The 21,341-nt window shown below is 41.0% G+C and overlaps 1 protein-coding gene across 3 annotated transcripts in view; it reads right to left on the reverse strand.

The window, feature by feature from the left end:
• Window positions 1-6,674: 6,674 nt before the first annotated feature.
• The window catches only part of gulp1b (GULP PTB domain containing engulfment adaptor 1b), a 37,714-nt gene continuing 23,047 nt past the window's right edge, over window positions 6,675-21,341 (reverse strand). For all 3 annotated transcript variants that reach the window (XM_080525647.1, XM_080525649.1, XM_080525648.1), the window contains 9 exons: window positions 14,371-14,432; window positions 13,801-13,872; window positions 13,108-13,206; window positions 12,432-12,569; window positions 11,859-11,975; window positions 11,702-11,779; window positions 10,362-10,500; window positions 10,021-10,115; window positions 6,675-7,361 (listed from right to left, as the gene is read on the reverse strand). In XM_080525647.1, the coding sequence (XP_080381773.1) occupies window positions 7,290-7,361; window positions 10,021-10,115; window positions 10,362-10,500; window positions 11,702-11,779; window positions 11,859-11,975; window positions 12,432-12,569; window positions 13,108-13,206; window positions 13,801-13,872; window positions 14,371-14,432 (872 nt within the window). In that variant the 3' untranslated portion in view covers window positions 6,675-7,289. The remainder of the gene's footprint in view (window positions 7,362-10,020; window positions 10,116-10,361; window positions 10,501-11,701; window positions 11,780-11,858; window positions 11,976-12,431; window positions 12,570-13,107; window positions 13,207-13,800; window positions 13,873-14,370; window positions 14,433-21,341) is intronic.

The raw sequence follows: 21,341 nt of genomic DNA on the forward strand, positions 1-21,341 counted from the left end.
CCTAATGCAATAAAGGTCTGATAAATAATGTTCATTATTAATAATGAGATAATAAAGGTATTTTGTGTGTGTGTGTGTGTGTGTGTGTTTATGTTTGCCTGTCTGTCTGTATGTCTGTATATCGGTCTGTAGGGCGACAGAGGTAATCATGGTACTGAAGGTGTTGCTGGAGCCCAGGGGGGTCCTGGATCTCCAGGTGCAGTTGGCGCGCACGGGGGTCCTGGAAAGAGAGGAGAAAATGTGAGTAACCTTTGGAACCACTAATAGGAAACATTTGTTTTGTTTCGGAGATGATCAAAATGTCTCAGTGCCGAATCCTTAATCCTTGCCTTAATAAACAGCCACCTGTTAGAACTGAAGCAGCACCTATAACTTTTTCATTTTGGACTTCAGGGTGCTAGAGGGGCCCAAGGATCCCAAGGAGAATCAGGGGTGCGGGGGAAGATGGTAAGAAGCTCTACTTCATAGACTACGCTATTTGATTCAGTGAAGTACTGTCCATGTAAATTGATGCTACTGTCACAGACCAGTAAGCTCAGGTAACATTTGTCTAAAATGAGTATTAAGGATATGTCACACCTTCAGCTAGAAACAAATCAACTTACTGAGTGTTAACATATCAGTCTGATTTGGGTTTGTGTTATCCAAGGGGCCTCAAGGACCACTGGGAGAAAACGGAGCAACTGGAGATAGGGGAGAGAGGGGTCAGAAAGGACACAGAGGCTTCACTGGACTCCATGGCTTACCTGGGACGACTGTAAGAAAGAAATGCCCCCAACACTCCAATAAATCATACTGAAATACAATAGATACCAAGAGATACTGTGCCGACAAGCAAGTGCAGACAATGCAGAACACAAATTTCAATTCATATCTCATGTTACTCTTTCGGAAAGAGTAAACAAAGCGATGTCAAAATCAATGACCTTTTGTCTTTTGAAGGGTACCTCAGGGGATGTAGGAGCTCGAGGAATCAAAGGACCTACTGGGCAGAGAGTAAGAGCACTGAATAAGCAGGCAATTCTACAATCAACTATTTGTGTATACATTTTCAGCTGTTTAAGTCCCAATGTGTCTCATAACCAATTATAGGGGATTCCAGGGGTGGTTGGACCCTCAGGAAAGGAAGGACAAATTGGCCATCCCGGGGCTATGGGCTCCCCTGGCACACGAGGTCTTAGTGGTGACATTGGACCAGAGGTGAGAATTAGCAATTGTTCTCCTTTCTCACTGTCAAATTAGTATCATTTGAAAATAAATCTGAATCAGAGTTCATGTTATTCTTGTCTAGCACCAGTGGCCACAGACAGTTTTTACATGCATTGATCCTACATAGAGATTTTCTGACTCTCCATAATTTCAAGTCCATAACTGAATTCTGATATTGGGTACTGTATATAATGGCAAAATCTGAAAATGTCTATAAAGCTCTATAGATACAGTGCCACTGCTACATTTATTGTGGCTGACCTCTCACATCCAGCTCACAGCTTGTTTGAATTACTCCCTTCTGGACAGCAGTACAGGGCCATCAGGTCAAAAACATCACACCACTTGAACAGTTTCTTCCCCAAAGCCATAGCCCTCCTCAATAACTCCTAATCATTGCACCTTGCACTTTACATGTTTTTGCACTAAGTTGTACAGTATATTTATTCACTCGTATTTGGTACTGTATATATTGTGTGTCTTGAGTATTGTTGTGTTGTCGTCTTGTTGTTGTATGTACTGTAGCTTGTTCAGCATGGAGAATACCAAGTCATGTTCCTAGTGCACTGCACATGGCGAATAAAGTTGAATTAAACTAAATTTAATATGTAGCTACTAGAAACCGAAAGGATTATTCATAGATTCACACTAGAAGACAGGCTCTCACCATAGCAACATCATTTCATTGGTCGAATAAGCTAATAGGCAGCCTAAAAAATATTTTTTGGGAAAATGTATTGGCTTGATGGGTTTGTTATATCTGTATAGCCCAAAAAGAATTACTGTGTGCGTATAGATAGACAAGAAGGTGAGTGCAAGGAGAGACAGCTCCGCTTGTGTGCTACAGAGTAGGGAATCTGCATGTCCAAAAGTGTAGATTTTTCCTTGTGCATTTCTGTTGAAAAATGTTTTGTGCTTGGGCAGGTGACATGCACATATGGAATGTATATAAGACAACTCCCAAAATTAATAGGAAATTGAATTTGAAGGGAACTACCTCTTTTTCCTAGGGACCCCCTGGAGACGCTGGTCCCCCCGGTCCTCCCGGCTCCCCTGGCCCCCCCACTGCTGCTGTGGACGATCTCTTTGGCGAGCCCTTTGACTACGACCCAGAGGGGGGCTCCCCTTCTATTTCATATTCGCCAGATTTCGACCAGGATTATTCTGGCCCCCCTCCCCCTCCTGAGTACAACGAGGATGAGGCCCTTGCCAATAACGCCTCAGTCATCATCCATGCAGACAAGGGGGTCCAGGCCACGCTGAAGACCCTGAGTGGGCATCTGTTGAACATGCGAAGCCCAGACGGCAGCCAGAATAACCCGGCCAGAACATGTCAAGACCTTAAACAGTGCTACCCCCTCAAAAAGAGTGGTGGGTCATTGTCCATTGACCGTTTAGATGTTTTGTTCTTTACATATTAGCCCTTTTATTTTAGTAAATTTTTTGTGCAGTTATGAAAAGATATTATTCATTTCACAGACTTCCGTTCTTTTTAACCGTTACTGTGAATTTTTGTAGTTTGTGTAGATTAATTAAAATGTCAGATCTACTAAACTAAATTAGCGTTTGAGGTATAACGTAAATTATTGATGTACCTATGATCTTATATTTGGTGTGATCTGATATCTTTAACAGGTGAGTACTGGGTTGACCCCAACCAAGGAAATGCCAAGGATGCCATCAAGGTCTTCTGCAACATGGAGACCAGTGAGACCTGTATCTCAGCTAACCCAATGAACATTCCTCGCAAAACGTGGTGGACAAAATCCACTCCCAGTGTAACAAAACCTGTGTGGTTTGGAGCCAATATTAATGAAGGGAGTAGAGTAAGTACATAAAAAACACCACAATCTGTAAATTGATTGCGTTCCTGTTGTTTGTTAACATTGAAGTAATAGGTTAAGACAGTTGTAATAAACTCCTGAGACTAGATCTACAGTATAAGGGATAACAATGGGTATAGAGTATATCATAGATTTCGATATATACAGTACAAAAATGTCTTCAGAAATTATGGATTGTGGCTTTAATGAACGCAAGAAGTGAATTGACGTGAACGTCATAGTCCAGCTCGGATAGTATAACAACTTAACAAAATACAATTGTAAAAAATGTATCCACTGTCCACCAACAGTGCATGTTTTATTTCTTTTGTGATCAATTTTTTATTATTATTTCAGGGAATAATACAAGGGAGTGGTAACATATATTGAAACAAAAGAGAAATAGAATGACAAAAATCCAGTAAAAATACAAAATTCCCATAAACCTTCCACCCCCCCGTCCCCGTCCCCGTCCCCTTCCCAATCTCCCTTTGCCCCAACAGTCCCCCACCTCCCCATCCTACCACACATGTCTCTCCAGCCACATACCTCCAGTACAGTGCATGTTTTAGAGGGATATTTTCAAAGAGAAATCTCTGTAGATGCTGGTGAAAACCTCTCAATATCAAGGTCTGAGTGTCCCACTCCTCTCCTCTCTCTACATCTGATTTCAGTTCACCTACGGCAATAAAGAGGGGCAGGCCAACGCAGTAGCTGTTCAGATGAAGCTGATCCGCCTGCTGTCCAAAGAGGGGTCCCAGAACATCACCTACCACTGCAGAAACAGTGTGGCCTACAAGGACGAGACGAGCAGCAACTTCAAGAAAGCTCTAGTGCTCAAGGCCTCCAACGGGCAAGACATTCGAGCACAGGGCAGCAACCGTCTCCGATACACCGTCATTGAGGATAGCTGTTCCGTAAGTCAGCCATCGCATGGCTTTGCCTTCTATTAGAACATACTAGATGAGCAACTCTGAGGCTGTAGGGCCGCATTGTGTACAGGCTGTTTCAGCCCAGCTCTAACATAGGGCTTTACATTGAAATGTGTCTTCACCATTAGAGATCATCCATGTTGTTAATAGATGCCAGTGTTGCTTAACTTTAAGATAAGGACGACTAAAACAATTTAATGACTAAGAGTACACTATTTATTCAAAAACATTTCAATGAGACAAACTAGTTTCCTGGACCTAGGTTAAGACTACTCCTAGATTAAAAACATCTTTAAAGAAAAGTCTATAGTCATTTTATTTTCCTGTTCCCTCAGAAAAAGAATGGAGAATGGGGCAAGACTGTGATTGAGTACAGAACTCAGACCGCTGCCAGACTCCCCATCATAGACTTCGCCCCCATGGACATAGGTATGGCGGACCAGGAGTTTGGCCTGGACATCGGACCTGTGTGCTTCTCCTAAACCCAAATGGATGGATATCTTTTTTTTTAAACTTTTTTTTTTAAGGAGGGAGTTTTAAGAATGTCATCCTCAGTGTTATTTCCGAATTTTACAATACTCTGGTAAAGTGGAACATCACCGTTTTGGAGACACAAAGAGTGGAGCACTAACACTGACATGAAAATGGTCATATATGGCTCCCAAACTTGCTCCCACCATAATCAAATTGAATAGTGTTCATGATTTTCCTTTCCCCATTATCCCAGAAACAGAGTCAGAGGGAAAACTGTACAGGTTAAAATATGTTCTGCTATATTAGCGACTGGTCATGTTAGCTACTGTATATTACTATACCAGCACACGTCTCAAAATATCGAATTAAAATATTATAATGCTCAACAAACTTGCTAAAATAGCTATAGTCTCCTATGTAAATTACTTTGCTTGTCTCTAGATTGCTTGTTGATATTTTCATTGTCATGGTTATGATGCAATCACTTTACCAGTGATTTAAGGATGTCATTAGCCACCCTTTGTGATGTCATCAATTAGAATCAGTCAGAATGTTGTAGGATGTCTTCTATTATACTCCTCTAAGGGTTGAATTTCCCACAGACTCTTGAACTACCTGATGAAGAGATCAGTACATTGTACATACAGTAAAGGCCAAGGTGCTGTATGTTTGGTCCGCTACTGGAATATTTATTGTGTTTTGTCAAGAAATCTCAGTTGTTAGTGCAATGATAGCAAATGTTCCTGATTGGAAAATAGATGGAGGTGGCTTGTATTAAAAGATTATTGTGCCAAAATGGTGTTTTAATTATTGAAGGTAATGATGGATTCGAAGATTTAAGCTTCTAGAAAAGCTTGTGACAGTTTATGGAATTGATGTTATGAGCATCAGTGTTGTATTAGGCTCCATCATTTAACATTGCATTGTTTTCAGTAAATGCCAGAAAATAGATATTTAGCTTTTTATTGTTCCGGTGTGTGTGTATTCCTTTTGAAAATGTAAATTTAACATTTGAATGCCAATTTATTTTGTTATTAATGTGTGCCTGTTGATTGTTGATGTCACAACCTTTCTAATGTCTTTATTACATCTGATTGTGATACCCCCAAAATAACTATTAAAAACGGAGAGAGCCCTTTTCAATAAAATCTGGTACCAGGGACCTTATTTATAAAACATGTGTACGCAGATTAAAAATCCTCATCACCACTGAGATTTATAGAACTTGATCGCAGATGAAAGTACATTATGGGCTCAATCACAATCAAAATTGAGAATGCGATGGTTTTGTCTTGATACAAGTGTGAAAGTGATTATCCTAATTGCAATCAAGATACCCCCTGTGATTAGAGCGTTAGACGTATCAATTAGTATACACCTGGGGCTCATCTTCTTATTATACATCCACATTTCTCCCAAACATTTGTAGGTGACTTGACCAGACTAAGGTGCATTTCATCATAGTCAGAGAAAAACCTCTTTCCAATTATTTCATTGAGTAAAAATTACATTTCAAGGTCATTATAATAACTTTATTTTTGTCAGTCATTGAAATGACTGAAATAGCCTAATATATTTTCCTTTCAAAGTATAAGCTAGGTCTAATTTACTAATAATTCACTAATTTGAGGCATCATTTGTAAGGGGTGTGCCGAGTATTGTGTGTGTAGAGTTTTGGATTTTTACAGACACGATCATCACCCTATCATCTTTAGATATTATCCATAATTGGATTCCTTTCTATTTCATGACTCCATCAGCCAGTTTAGCTGTCTAAAAACACATTTGAGATGTGTGCGATGGGCCTGTTGATGGGATGATAGACTGATTTATTGTAAGCAATAGGTAGACTGTATCCTACATATTAATAAATTAATTAAATACATTTTCAGAGTAGCTTTGCCAACACTGATGTTTACATATCTAACAATAGATAACATTAATTTACTTACAAAATACATTTCATGGAAAATTAAATAAGTAGCAACATCCAGGTCCAAACTAGCTGAATATGAATGCAATAATGTTGCCTAATGTAGATTAGTGATGTTGCCACAATTAATTTAATATTTCACCAAAGAGCAGGACAGTGGAAGTAATTGTCAGATAGCAAAACTCTGCATTGAACTGTTTTGTTGTCAGTTATAGAAATTAGAAGTGACACCAATGTGTCTGAGAAATGAATTTCAGTTTCAAGATAAATTATATTTTGTTTATTTATAAAACTGAATGACTGTATACAGATTATTACAAAATGGCTATGTGAAAATCTTACACTGTGTTATCAACACAAAATTGGATAGAGGACATTCAGTTACTGAATGTACACTATAATTGATGTAATCCGGATAAAAATCAGGCAAATGATGTGGCACACATGATGCAAGTATGTGACAATGAACAATGTGGTCTTGGTCTATGGTAAAAAAAGAAAACAAAATCACATGCAAACTGTTCTGAAAGTCTTCCTGTGATCCATTTACTGGGACACTAACAAGAAAAAAGGAAAGTGTAAATGAACATTTAAAAAGTGCATTCGGGTGCATAATACTGAAAAACACTTGAAAAGGTTAGTCACATACAACTTTAAAATGTGATTATACTCTTTGAATTATGTTCACTGCTAGCCAGATTGAAGTGTCTGCTCAGTAATCTGCTTGACAAAATCTCCAAATTGATCACCCGAAAACTAAACATCATCATTACAAAAATAGTCCTCTACTGGTACTGTACATTTGTCATAGCAATGACCATAGTTGACCTCATTGCAAATAGAAATAATGTCCACGACTGCTCTGCAAACAAACTCCTGTTATCTTAAAAAAAAAAAAAAAAGGATGGAGTGTTGCCATCAGCAGCGACTGTCCACAGGGTGCAGAGAGAAGACGGTTCCCTCCAGGGTCAGTCCCATATTGAACCCCTCCTTCAATGAAAGAGAAAACAGAAAAACAGTTCAGTGACAAACTGTTTGCTATATCCAGCTGAATCCATAGTTGTGAAGACTGAATTTATAGGATTGGGGTAACACTTCATGCTAACACTTTACTTGAAACATTGTTTGTTTTTGTTGTCATCGGGGGACATGTGTAAACACATTCTATGTACTGTAGCTTCAAATCATGTGGGGTTATTCAATGTTCATTACACCTTCATGAAGGTTTGTAGAAACATTCATAACATTTATAGAGTAAGTAAGTAAGTAAGTAAAGCTTTATTTATAGCGCCTTTCGTACATAAAGCAAAAAAACGGTGTATCAAGCCTATCAAGTATACAGAACTTATACAGTATATCCCAAACATTACATTTGTAATTTACGAAACAAACCTTTAAAGGTGCAATCTGTAATTGGTACATCAATGTACTTTAAATTATACTGTATAGCCATTGATTCCTGAAGAATATAACTTCATGAGCAGAACCCAACATATTAGCTTGTTTTACTCCATGGTTTTTTTGCACTCCACATGCCTGTATAATGGATGCTTGTTGTTATGTGCTTTACATGTCCCTGACTGGGTTAGGACTTTTTGCTGAGAGCTGTTTTCTATGATAGTTGCAACATGGATGGAAGAAAACATCATGGGAAAAACTAAATTCTGTTTTTGGAGCTCCGCCCAACCAAGGTATTTGATTGGTTTGAGGTGTTGCGAGGTGTCAGTCATTTCCAACGGGTTTCCACCCCTTTGTAGCTGCTTTCTGCAAGGGGTTTCCCCAGGCTCCAAACTAAAGGAAAGCCTGGTCTCAAGGAGGTTACTTTGCTTTTTCTTCAGCCCCATCCCTCAGCTGTTTACCAACACATGGATAGAAGCAGATGGATGGATGTTTGAATTACAGATTGCACCTTTAAGTGAAGTGTTGAAGTGTAGAACGGGGATGTCTGATGATTTGGAATTGATGTTATGGAAAGAGCAGGGAGTCTATTCAGAAATGACCTCTCTTTGTCACCAAACACTGAACATCCACAAGTATGTAACCAGTTTATATGGTTTAAGCAGGACGGTACAAAACATACAAATACACAAACAGAGTCAGATACCTTTTCACGAAGAAAAAATACATAATAACAATTGAATAAGATGAGGTACCACAGAATGGAAATAAGCAGAGCTATTGATCGAGAGAGTTGGTCCATTGTGGTCTTAATATAATTGAGTCAGAACAAAAGGAATGTAATGTCAACCATTGCAGCCATGTTAGGGAAAAAAACAAACAGTCTATGGAATATTCATTATCTTAACTCTTTGACATTAGAATTAGAGCTAAAATCCTACCGTAATACCTATCATGAATGGAATGGTCTACTGTAAATTGGCAAGATGTAGATATTAGTTAGATGTAAAAGTTGGCCAAACTCTCTCTATATACATAACTCTGATGTGATGAGCATTGTAGATAAACATAAAGCACCCAGGCATACATAGAGGTCAAAATTCACAAACCATCGTTGACGCTGCACAGTGGAAAGAGAGAGAAAGAACCAGATTACATACCCTCCTTTCTGTGTGCTTGGGTAGTACGTTATTAAATACAAGAGTCATTTGTTATCATCATCCTAAGAGAGGATATGGTACATACAGTCAGAGGCCATGCCCCTGAGGGGGAAAACACAGCGTCTCACTACCCCAGAGAGCCAATATCCCAGCTACATGGAAGAATTCTTAAGTCTACAAGATCTCTCAATTTACACCAATACAATATCCCTTTGGATTACCACGGTGAAGAGGACTCTCTGAGAGTCTATGACAATGATGTTGTGTTTTCCCCCACTGAGGTGCAGCCCGAATTCCTAACTGTATATACCTGCTGATGCAAGACTAACAAGATATTATCTTCTGGAATAATTGCACATTGATGAATATTTGATTAACAGAGTTGCTTCACATAATGACTAATTAACATACTTAATTCTGAGGTAATGTTGTCACTGATATTTATGTCTGAAGACACAATGATGAGAAATGTGAATGACAGCCTAGGGAGCATGTATGACAAATGTGTTGTTATTGCTCCAGGGGTGAAAGTAGATTTGATTTCTTGCCGGTAATTGTAGCACCACATATTTTGTGCACAGGTATGGGTGCGTGTGCATGAACAGTGGGCACCTGTGGATGTGCATGAGAGCAAAAGTACACTTTAGACTCAAAAGGTGTATAGGTTTTGTAGTCCTCTGTGGCTCAATTGGGACAGCACGGAGCTAAAACCCTTATGGGTTTTGGGTTCGATTCCCTCTGGGACCATCTTTGGATAAAAGTGTCAGCTAAATGGCATATATGAAAGGTTTGTCTAATACTTGAGTATGCCTGTGTTGGTACCTAGTTGATGCCATCACTCTGAAACAAGATAACAGTGCCCATTAATGGCATTTTCTGGGTTCAGTGCTCCAATCTCAATCTCTCATAGCAATCCATTGAAATGTCAGTAGTAGAGTTATCCAGTTTACATTTACATAAACATAAATGTATTATCGATGGGTATAGTATGCAATAGGTTGTCTATGAACCCTATATTTCAGCCATACCGGCTTACTTTCACCCCTACAGAGCTCAGAGACTACTGTTGTTTCTACAGGGAATGTACGCACCTGCATTTCATCTAGTTTAGATTGGATGTCTGGAGGAAAATCTGATCCATTGCAGATGAACGGGTCAAATGGTTCTGCCCCAAATAGATCAGTTCCTAATGGGGGGAGAGATGAAATGATGTGTTTGATACCATTCCTCATTCCATTCAATGCATTACAATGAGCCCGTCCTCCAATTACTAAGTTCACCAGCCTCCCCTGGTGTGGGTGGGCTGATATAGTCGGTAAAAATAGGTGCAGGTCAGTCAATCAATCAATCAGTCAATCGATCATCGTCCTCCATCATCAGTATTACAGTTGTACTGTATCATATAGACAGTACATATGATGAGGGTATTCACCTCTCTCTTTATTAAGGGCAAGAGGTGTAGAAAAAGGAAGAGGGGAAGATCCATTGATGGCAGGTTTTCCTGCCACAGGTGAGAATGGAACCATGTCAAAGACATCAGTGGGTGGCGCTCTAGATTGGAGGCTTCCCGTCTGAAGGACAACAGCAAAAAAGAGAAAGAGATCAAAAAAATCCAGTCAAGGACTACATCAGTTAGACAAAGGGAAGGATTAAAAGGGGGAAAATATGAGAAAGAAAGGGACAGATAGTTATTTACTCGGGGGCGAGGTATGCCGCCTTCATTCTGCAGCCTGGAATGGGCTGGTTTGGTGGGCGGAGGGGTTAGTAGACCAGCAGAGACACTGGAGTCTGGAGAGCTCATAGGGGTTAGAGTGATAGAGGAGATCTCAAAACAGGACAGAGGTGTCAGGTTGCCACACCAGAACATTGATGAGGGCCTCTTCAACATGTAGGCCTCATTAGTGGAGTTTAAGTGCAGAAGCTGAGGAGATATAAGCCGGAAAATAGTAGTAGTGCATTATATTACAGTGTTGTAACACCATTTACCTGATATTTACAGTATTTTGTACTGTAACAATATTTTCACATATAAAATTGTTTTCTACATGGCACACAATCAGAATTTGGGTAGTAACAGTTCAGCTCGGAATTGTGTCATATTGAAATTATAGGTAAGGCCATAGAAATTTGATCAAATGTTTAACGGATGCCCTGCTTGTTCAGTGTTATATTTTAGGAAGTCATTTCATCATTAGGCTGCAATCGAATCGTCTTTCTAGGTTTCAGATCAAACATGGCCGATGTTAAAATAGCAATATTTTCATTAAAGCCACAGTGATTTTCCCAGCCATTTCAAATTATGTATACCGTGTAGGCCTACCCCTGGATTTTGATGCATACCGTATGACTTATAAATGGCATAACAAGGTAATTACAACTCTCTCACCATTCCATAAACAAAACAACAATGACTTAAGCTAAGATCTCACCGAGGGACCCCAAATTCATTCATGTTAATGTATTTAATAATCAAACTGAAATGTAGCATAATATTTCTCTAACTTTTCATGTTTATCCATCTAAGATGGGTATTCGTACACTACACTCAATACACTCTGATACTGTTTTGTTTTCTCGCTCATCTCACTTTTCTGAAAATGACATCTGTTAAACAATTCATAACGTTTCTATGGCCTAAATATAAAATATTGCCACTAAGAGAAAAGAGGTTCGAGGAAGGCAGATTTTTTTAGGAACCAGTACTAGACAGACATAGATTAGGAAAAGCAGAGAGTAGGTTTGGTTGCATTAATCACTGATTCTCTTATGTACCGGTGAATCTGTTATCTGCTCTTCCAAATCTTGAAGTCGCTGTTTCAACTTGGAGTTTTCAGTTTCCAGCTCTTGAATCTAAAATGAATAAGCACAAGTCAATATCGTACTTGACCACTAAGAAAAAAAAAGACTTTTCATGCTCTCATAATCATACTCTTTTCTGCAGACTTCCAATCTGTTTTCTTGTCTCCATGTCTTTGCCTCCAGACTCCAGGAACTTCTTGTACGCCAAATCAAATGCTTGACCAATGGTAACAGTGATCTCCTCTGCCTGCAGCCCAGCGCATCACATGAAACAGGGCCCACTTCATTCAATTGCAGATAAGGGAAAACTTCACTATATGCCATTCTACAAATACTATTAAAACATACAAATCCTAAGAGGCCATTCACATGATAAGCGGCATACACTGCGCTGAACGCAAGATACAGTGCAGCTGGCACCCAGACTTCTATTCAATTGAACTCTGGACAGAACTCTGTGCTTCCTTAAACGTCTGTGGCAAGTGGTGCTACATAGGAAACAGATAATGCAGCTGTAAGCAGGAAAATGCAGCTGTGTTCTCCATTAAAAACAATGGTTTGTCTGGCGCAATGCCGTTCTTGTGCTTCTCATGTGAATGCCCTGCATGTTCACTTGTATTTTAAGTAAACTATAACCATTATGACATACGGGCCCCTATCAAGCCCTACAAAAAGACTTCTTTACTCACACATCTTTACTTACACATTTTTCACTGTCAAACACGAAACAAAGGTGTTTCTTTGTCTCTGGCTCTGTGCAGATGAAGGTGAATATCCTCTTGTCTGTTTTGTCATCAGCACAGAAGGATATCCTATGCAGCTGACAATTGTGCTGTATGTCCTAAAATGAACAATACGTAATTGGCTTCATCTAATGCTACCTGTAAAGAGATAACATACTTGAAGAGCTACCCACATAGGGGTTATCAATCTTTTCTCCACCAATGATAAAAAGGCACTGAGCCAAGCTTACTATGAGGATTACGTTGTTATATAATCCTCATAAGATGTGCAGTTCAAAGCCTCATTCCTCATTCCTCAAGCCTAGTCATTTTACATTATAATAACATTTCTTATAGCTATTAAATATGTTTAAGATATCATTTCTGCACTGTTAGTCCTTGATCCCAGAGCTCCATCTATGAATTGAGAGTAGTCACATTCCCCCAGCTCCATGTCTCAACCTTATACCAAAACAACTGGCTGGTCAAACATTTGGCTGGCTGTACCTTAGTGGTCTTTTCTCAACATAAGACCAATTAAGAGGTCTGAATACATCTGACAAAGTTTGATTTTGCGGTGAAGTATGCTGTGAATATCTTATAATATATAAATATAGAATATCCTATAATATATAATGGGAAGCACAATGGACTCACTTTAGTCTTGGGGTCTAATAGTTTCACTCCGTAGATGGATATCTGCAGCTCAACCTTGGGTGTTTTGTGTCCCTCAGATTTCTTGATATGCCTTTGGAACTGCAGGGTTGAAACACATGAACACAAATAATGACATTTATCCAACATGATGATCAAATCACTCTTCAATCACAGTGAGGTGCATCTGTGCCTGTTATCCTCTACATTCTAACCGTAACCCTTTGACCTCGTCCTCCAGGGAGAGGAACATCCGGGTCACGGCACCACTATAACCCAACTTAACCTGAATATGCCACTCTCAAAACCTCTGTTTTGGTCTCTGGGTGGTCCTCTGTGGCTCAGTTGGTAGAGCATTGCACTAACAATGCTTAGGTTGTGGCTTCGATTCCCACTGGGACCATGTATACTGAAAATGTATGTACTCACTGCAATGTAAGTCGCTTTGGATAAAAGCGTCAGCTAAATGACATCTTTTAAAAAACCTTAATACTATTAGAACAAGAGGACATCATTATGCTCTGAGGGCAACATTCGGGCTTACAAGTCTCCAGGCAAGTCTTTGTGCAAGTGTGGTTTCAAACCACCTCCACAACGCTACTGTTTTTACTCTTTCATAATGACATGTATCAAGTTTGGGGGTATTCTACTGTATTGATCTTAGATCTTAACAGATTCATGCAGGTCTGATCATACCTTCAGCTTTCTCACAGCAAGTCTTACAACATCTGTGCCTTTTGGTTGGTCAACCTCTGTCACTCCAAGGAACTGGGAAAGAAAACATTCAGTCTACATAGGCATGGTATATTATATCTAGTTACTTTTTGCTTTATCACACAGTTTCATCATACTACAATGGTGTTCATGGATGTAATTTAACGTAATTAATGGAAACACTCTGGATGCTATACATAATTTGCAAACACTAAAGCTATAACAGCTAATCTAATGCTATGAAATATAAGGAAATGTGACACATCATCAGAATGTGCTTCAGGAAATATATGATTATGTTCTGTTGATTTGGGTGCAATGACAGGTTTAAATTATTCCCAAACACTTATTCAGTTGAGTAACCAGTAGATGGTGCTATTTATTTATCTATGCCCTCAAGGCAGATGGATGTTGTTCTACAGAAGCCTGGGTCGGTGGCAAGCGGGTAATGTGTTTACAATACTGTAGCAGACTAGGAAGTTAGGGAATGTTAGGTGCTATATAAGGATGGATAAACTGTAGACAGTAGTGTTACAGTAGTTGTATGCCTACCTTTGCACTGTATGCTATGTGATTCTTGGCCAAAGCCTCGGGGGTCAACATTGCTGGTTTATCTTTAAGAAAAGAGAAATTAAGACAGGGTTAGACAATGTGTCAAGGTATTTTTGTGATGCAGCAGTGGGGAAATGTAACTTTTTTCAATTTCAAAACAGACCTTTATTTTTGTATTTTCATTGCAGTTTGCAATCAATACGTAATTTGAGCACAAAAATACTACCAGATAAAGTACAACGTATAGATACAGTATTGTATCAGCAATACAACAGGAAAGAAACCATTTCCCTTTCAAAGGCAAATATATTTTGAAATCAAACTTTAAATACACATGTACTGATGGGTTAGGGTGGGTTAACATTTGTCAATGAAGAAACAAATGCAACTTTGCAATTCTTACTTGCAACCTCTTTCACAACTTCCTATCAACTCTGTCTAACTGATGAATCATGTCAACCTCAGACATTCACACGGTCGAAGAGGAAATGAATTTGCTGAAGTGTGAAGTTACACCTTTTTTTTCCTACTAATTTATGTTGACTGAGAACATATATTTCTGCAACAACCTGGAGAAGATGTACTGGGAATGGAAGAAAGAACTATAGAATACAGTAACAGCATTGAGTGATGTCTGCTAGTAGTGAGTATGAGATGTTAAATAGATGTTTGCATTGACATGGAAGCAATTCAGTTCTAGACATCTGCAATCCTGTAGCATCCACTGGCACAATACATGAGCCATGCAGAAAAGCTTCAATCTGCAACAATTGAATTCCAGCGTGTAAACTAATTGCTTAGTAATGAGTATTTTGTGGGTGAAGTTTTATAGTCAAAGTTTTGATTGGTCTTTGTCAGGTCATTTTCTCTGGCCTTTCTCTGTTCATAAAACTGTCTTTATTTTTTCTAAATCCCTTCAAGAAGATGAAAATGTAATAATTCACATTAGATCCTTTCCTTCTCATTACAGGCTGCACAATGGTAATCGAATACATTCTCCAAATTAGGCAGCATAACGTTCAGCAATCTAGGCCTTTTCAATGTTCCTCCACCACAATTTCTAAAATCGAGCCAAACAGTCAGACAATCATTACTACCCAGCTCATTGCTATATTTTCGACAGTGTTCTCCACATGATTGATTCACTAAACTAAAAGTCCAATGTACTCATCAGGCTACATGGAGGACGTTAGAAAAAGGTCTCTGACCTGCTAGAGATTTATGGCTAATTACTGTCTAGTTGTTTTTTGTGCTGCTGATTGGAGGCAGAAAGAAACCACAAAAACAAACAACCTCATCACCCAGGAAGCATCTGCAGCATTCTCAAGCTAGTTTTGTAAACACAGCGTTAGTACTTTAATGTTGTGTTTACTGTGATTTTGTTCTGTTCTTCTTCAAAAGGCATCTTCTTACGGAATTTAAAACAGCATTTCAGAGTATAGATAACTAGGTGAAGGTGCAAGGGACCATGCCTCTACGCATTGAAATAAGGTCAGTTCTGCTTTTTATCACAACATCATGACTGCTAGGACTGGTGTTGTGTAATCACCCACATGATCTGTGTCAGAAGCCAATTTAATGATTCAAACAACACACAACATGATCTGTAACCATATCCATTTTAAGTGTTAACGAATATCCTGCTGTGTTAAGTTTGAAAGTAAAGGTTACTGCTCCCCATGTGCTCCAGCCTGTTTCTACACTGCACAAGAATACAGGGATTATGGAAAGGTCAGACAGAGGATAGAGATTACTATTCCACATAGAGGGAGACATAAGTAGGATCATAGGTCACAGGTTATGATAGGGTCATTGCTGTAAGTCATACAACTTCGTAATACTTTGCTTGTTACACTATACCAACCATATGCCTAGTAATTACATAACATTTCAAGCAATGTAATGTGTCTGCAATTCATCTTTCTCTTCCCCTTTTACACACACAATTATACAACCGCAGCGTAATTAACATTATGAAAGCACCTCCGTAGCTTTTTCCTCTGTCTCAGAGGGTAAAATAGGACTCCACGTCCTATCACCTCCAGTGACATTAATCATAAACAATGTTTTTTTTAATCACTGCTGCTTGAAGGCTCTGTGCTCACTCCTCACTCTGACAGTATAACTCTCGTATATCAGGTATTGATCGAGCAGCCACTGCTAATAAAGACTCTCCCAGAAGAGAACATATATTTTTCATTTACCCTGATTAAGCATGGTCGTAATCTATCTTTATATTTGACTATTGACAAGATCTCAAGACACTTCACACTCTTTGCATCTGATTTTCCCCTCGGGCAACCATTTCTGATGATTTCCAGAGAAATACATTGAAGACTTTACAAGCAGTGGAGGCTGGTGACTTCCAGAATTGAGGAGGCCAATTTTTTTCCGCTTGCTCGCTTCACTCGTGATGGAATGTTCCCTGTTCTTCTTTTCTTTGTGCTGGCCAAAGGCATACTATTTGGAGTGTAAGCTACAATCAGAAAGTTTCTGATTGATGGAATTCATTGTGCAGAGCTTAGCCTATGTGCCTGCCTGAAGAAATGACATTGCTGTAAGTCTATGAGCCTGCCTGATAATTAAGTTGAGAAATGACATTGGATGTAATATAAATGCCCAGTGAACATGTGTAAAAGGCAGGAATTTGATAATTATGAGGTTAAACATTTAGTTTAGCCTATTTTTTTTTTTAAATAAAACTGTTCAATACATCCTAAATGTTGTCTACCTATTCGATGTACAAATCGCGCCAGAATCTCGCCGACTTCCGAGGTCATTTTAAGCAAATGAGCTATTATTTTCAAGGATAATAGCCATGGGTGTTCTAGGCGTGTCCTGCAAAGGACAAGTTGATAGGACACTCGTAGCCACTATGGCGAGTGTTTCTTTGACCGAAGTGACTGGCGAATTCTCAAAATGGCTTCTTGTGATTGGACGAACAAAATGTCAATTTTTCAGCCCTGGACTCAATGCATGGTGAGGCCAGGCCTCCCTTGCCCACCCATTTTCAGTGATTTGGCCAATCACATATTGCCATGAATTGCATTACATTGACTTCTATGAGAAACCACTTTCCTGGCCTGGCCTGGCCTCCCTCAATACAAACGGATAGGGATTCTGGCCTGTAGGTGCTTTACAATTGCAATATTGGGTTTTAGCCATGGAAAAATTCAGATTTATGAACAAAACGGTTATAATATTAATATAAAAACATGTAAATATGTTTTTTGTTAAATAAAAAAATAATTGAAATAAATATAATTATTGCTTTTTTAAATCTCTCTCTCTTCTCTCAAATTATTGGGGAGGCCAGGCCTCCTCCACCTCTATGGAGGAGCCTCCACTGGTCTCAAGATAGATTTGAAATGCTTCACACTGATGTATGGTATTATTGATACCAGTGGAAGCAGGCTATAGTATCATAAATGCTGCTAAAACTGTTTTTTATTCCTGATGAGATACAGTATAATGACATTCTGAAATTAATTTAACATGAGGGCATGGTAAAAAATCATGACAATTTATGACAAGGCACATTTCTGCAGAGAGTGCCTGCATATGACAGCAGCTGGTGAAAGCGGGACCAAGTCGGCAACCAATCAAAATGTTCGGACTAAAAGTCTGAACATTTGGTCATATAAGTGACACGGTCTAGTCCTTTGGGCTTAGTTGACTAATTAAAAGGATGCGCAACCCCCCCCCCCCCCCCCCCGCAAAAAAATAAAATAAAATAGCAAATCTAAGCATTGCTTGCATAATGTCTCAAACTATTTTTGGTAGCTTTACTTTAAAAACGCACCGATTGTAAACTTCCTTTATGAATGAATGAATGAATGAATGAATGGTCTTTATTGTCATTGCTACAGTACAGGTACCAAACAACGAAATTTAGGAGGGGTGGCTCCCCTGGTGTTAGGAAAGAAAAAAAAAATAACACTTTTTAAAAAAACACAAGAAGGGAAGGAGCTGGTTTACATAAATAAAGGCTATGTACACTATCCACTATACTATACTGTACAGATAGACGACTAGGGTTGTCATATTGCACAATAGTGTTATTGCACATTTATTTAAAGTGTCGCAGTTTGCAGGCTTGAAATGTAATTATTTGTGCCTCAGCACTACACCTGATTTTTTCAGTCCAGCAGCTGCCATCAATCCGTCCAGACTGTCCAGGGCCCAGAACCTAGGTCTTTGCTGTGTTCAGGGCCTGGACGGCCCTGTGGTAGAAGCTGTTCTTCAGTCTGTTTGTCCTTGCGGCCATGGTCCTGAACCGCCTTTTCGAGGGCAGCCGGGTAAAGTGTTCGTACCCAGGGTGGGTTGGGTCCCTGGAGATCTTGGAGGCCTTCCTGAGACAGCGTGTGTTGTACAGCTCTTCCATAGAGGGGAGGGGGGCGCCGGTGATCTTCTGGGCTGTTCTCACGACTCTCTGTAGCGCATTTCTCTCCGCGGTTGTGCAGCTGGAGAACCAGTTGCAGATGCCGTAGGTGAGGATGCTCTCCACTGCGCCGCGGTAGAAGGTCACCAGTATCTCCTGCTTGCTGTGTTCCTTCCTGAGGACTCTCAGGATGTATAGCCGCTGTTGTGCCTTCTTGATGGTGGCTTTTGTGTTATCCTTCCAGGTCAGGTCATCCCGCATGTGCATCCCCAGGAATCGGAGGGTTGAGACTCTCTCCACGCTCTCTCCGTCGATGAGCAGGGGCTGGATCTCGGACTTTTTCCTCCTGAAGTCTACGATGATTTCCTGGGTCTTTGACTTGTTCAACAGCAGGTTGTTAACCTTGCACAGCTTGCTCAGTTGCTCTACCTCATCCCTGTACGCCGCCTCGTTCCCCCCCGAGATGCATCCCACCACGGTGGTGTCGTCTGCAAACTTTACGATGGAGTTGCTGGGGTGGACGGGGGTGAAGTCGTAGGTGTAGAGGTTGTAGAGGATGGGGCTTAGCACGCAGCCCTGGGGGGACCCAGTGCTGAGTCTGAGGGCTGTGGAGGTGTGGGGGCCCACCCGCACCCTCTGGGGGCGGTCGGTCAGGAAGTCCTTGATCCATGCACATATAGAGTGTGATAGACCCAGGTCTAGTAGTTTGGTCACTAGCCTGTCTGGAAGGATGGTGTTGAAGGCGGAGCTGAAGTCCACAAAGAGCAGTCTGTTTCCCCTCTCCAGGTGGGATAGAGTGGCGTGGAGAGTCGTCGCGATGGCGTCCTCTGTAGACCTGTGGGCTCTGTAGGCGAACTGGTATGGATCCAGGTTGGGCGGGAGGCGTGTGAGTATGTGGGCCCAGACTAGTTTCTCGAAGCACTTCATGATGATTGGTGTGAGTGCCACCGGGCGGTAGTCGTTTAGGCAGCTCACCGTGCTTTTCTTCGGGACTGGGATGATAGTTGAGGTTTTCAGGCAGGGTGGGATGGTGGCCTGGGACAGGGACTGGTTGAAGATGTTGGTGAAAACCCCGGCCAGCTGGTCGGCGCAGTCCCTCAGCACCCGTCCCAGGACGCCATCCGGCCCCGAGGCTTTCCTGGGGTCCACCGCCTTCAGCACGCGTCTCACTTCATGCTCTGTGAGGGTGAGGCTGCTGAGAGCTGGAGAGAGTGGTGTTTGTGTTGTGGTTACCTCCGTTCGCCCCTCGTCGAACCGGGCGTAGAAGGTGTTCAGCTTTCCCGCCAGCAGGGGGTCGTCCTCTGCGGCTGTGAGCCTGTTGGCTCTGAAGTTTGTCATGTGCTGAACCCCCTGCCACATCCGCCTGGAGTCGTTGCTCAGGAAGCATTCCTCAATCTTCTCTCTGTGGTCTGCCTTGGCCGCTTTGATTCCGCGCTTTAGGTTAGCCCTGGTGGTGCTGTACAGCGGTGTGCTCTTCCCTGCGAAGAAGGCGTTGTCCCTCTCGTTGATCAGTTTTTGGACCTTCCCAGTCATCCATGGCTTCGTGTTGGGGTAGACCCGGACCCGTTTGTCCACGGTGACTGAGTTGGTGCAGTTCACTATGTGGTTCAGAACCGACGACGTGTACTGTTCCAGGTCCTCATGCTCATATTCCTGCCATGGGGTGTCATTTAGGCAGATCTGCAGTGGAGCGGACCCTTCTGGCCAGGTTCTGACAGTCTTAGTGGTGATGGGAGCACTTTTCCCCATGGTAGTGTATGCTGGGATCAGGAGGATTGACACATGGTCAGACATGCCTAGATGAGCTAGCAGACTAGCCTTGTAAGCACGTTTGATGTTGGTGTATACCTTGTCCAGTGTTTTTTCTCCTCTTGTTGCACATTTAACATGCTGATAGAACTTGGGTAGTACTGCCTTCAGGTCGACATGATTGAAGTCTCCTGCTATAATGTGAATTGCCTGTGGATCTGTGCTTTGTTGACCACTGATGACGTCATATAGCCGCGCCAATGCTAAGCTACCGTCTGCATCTGGTGCAATATAAACGCTTGTAATATACACTGCATTGAATTCTCTCGGTAGGTAAGTGGGTCGGCATTTAACAGTCAAGTATTCCAGGTTTGGGGAACAGTGGCTACTTACAGTTTTCGTGTTTAAGCACCAGCTATCCTTCGTCGATATTATGAGGCCGCCTCCTTTACTATGGATTCATATGTAACCAAGTCAATCCCTGTGCAAACTCACATCCACAACAATGCCACTCTAGTCACTTCAGCACACTAATCTAACTGGTAGAAGAAGAAGATATCTTGTCACTCAGTGGCTGACTGCCTGGCTCTTAAACCCTAGGGTGCGTGACGTCACTGCACAATAGCCAACTGTCACTGACTTTAAGTTCATACGTTGTTCACAAAGTAACCCCATGAGAGAGCGGCAGGAGACACTCTGGTGGCACTGGAGCCAATGTCAACATTTGGGAAGAACCTCTATCATGCTGACGACACTGATCTCCCCATGCACCAAATGACACATCCAGGCACTGCATTAGCCTCTCAGATACAGAAAACCCCAAAAGACAAAAACGGTGAAA

Source organism: Nansenia antarctica (genome assembly GCF_963989245.1).
Source record: "Nansenia antarctica genome assembly, chromosome: 3".
NCBI lineage: Eukaryota > Metazoa > Chordata > Actinopteri > Argentiniformes > Microstomatidae > Nansenia > Nansenia antarctica.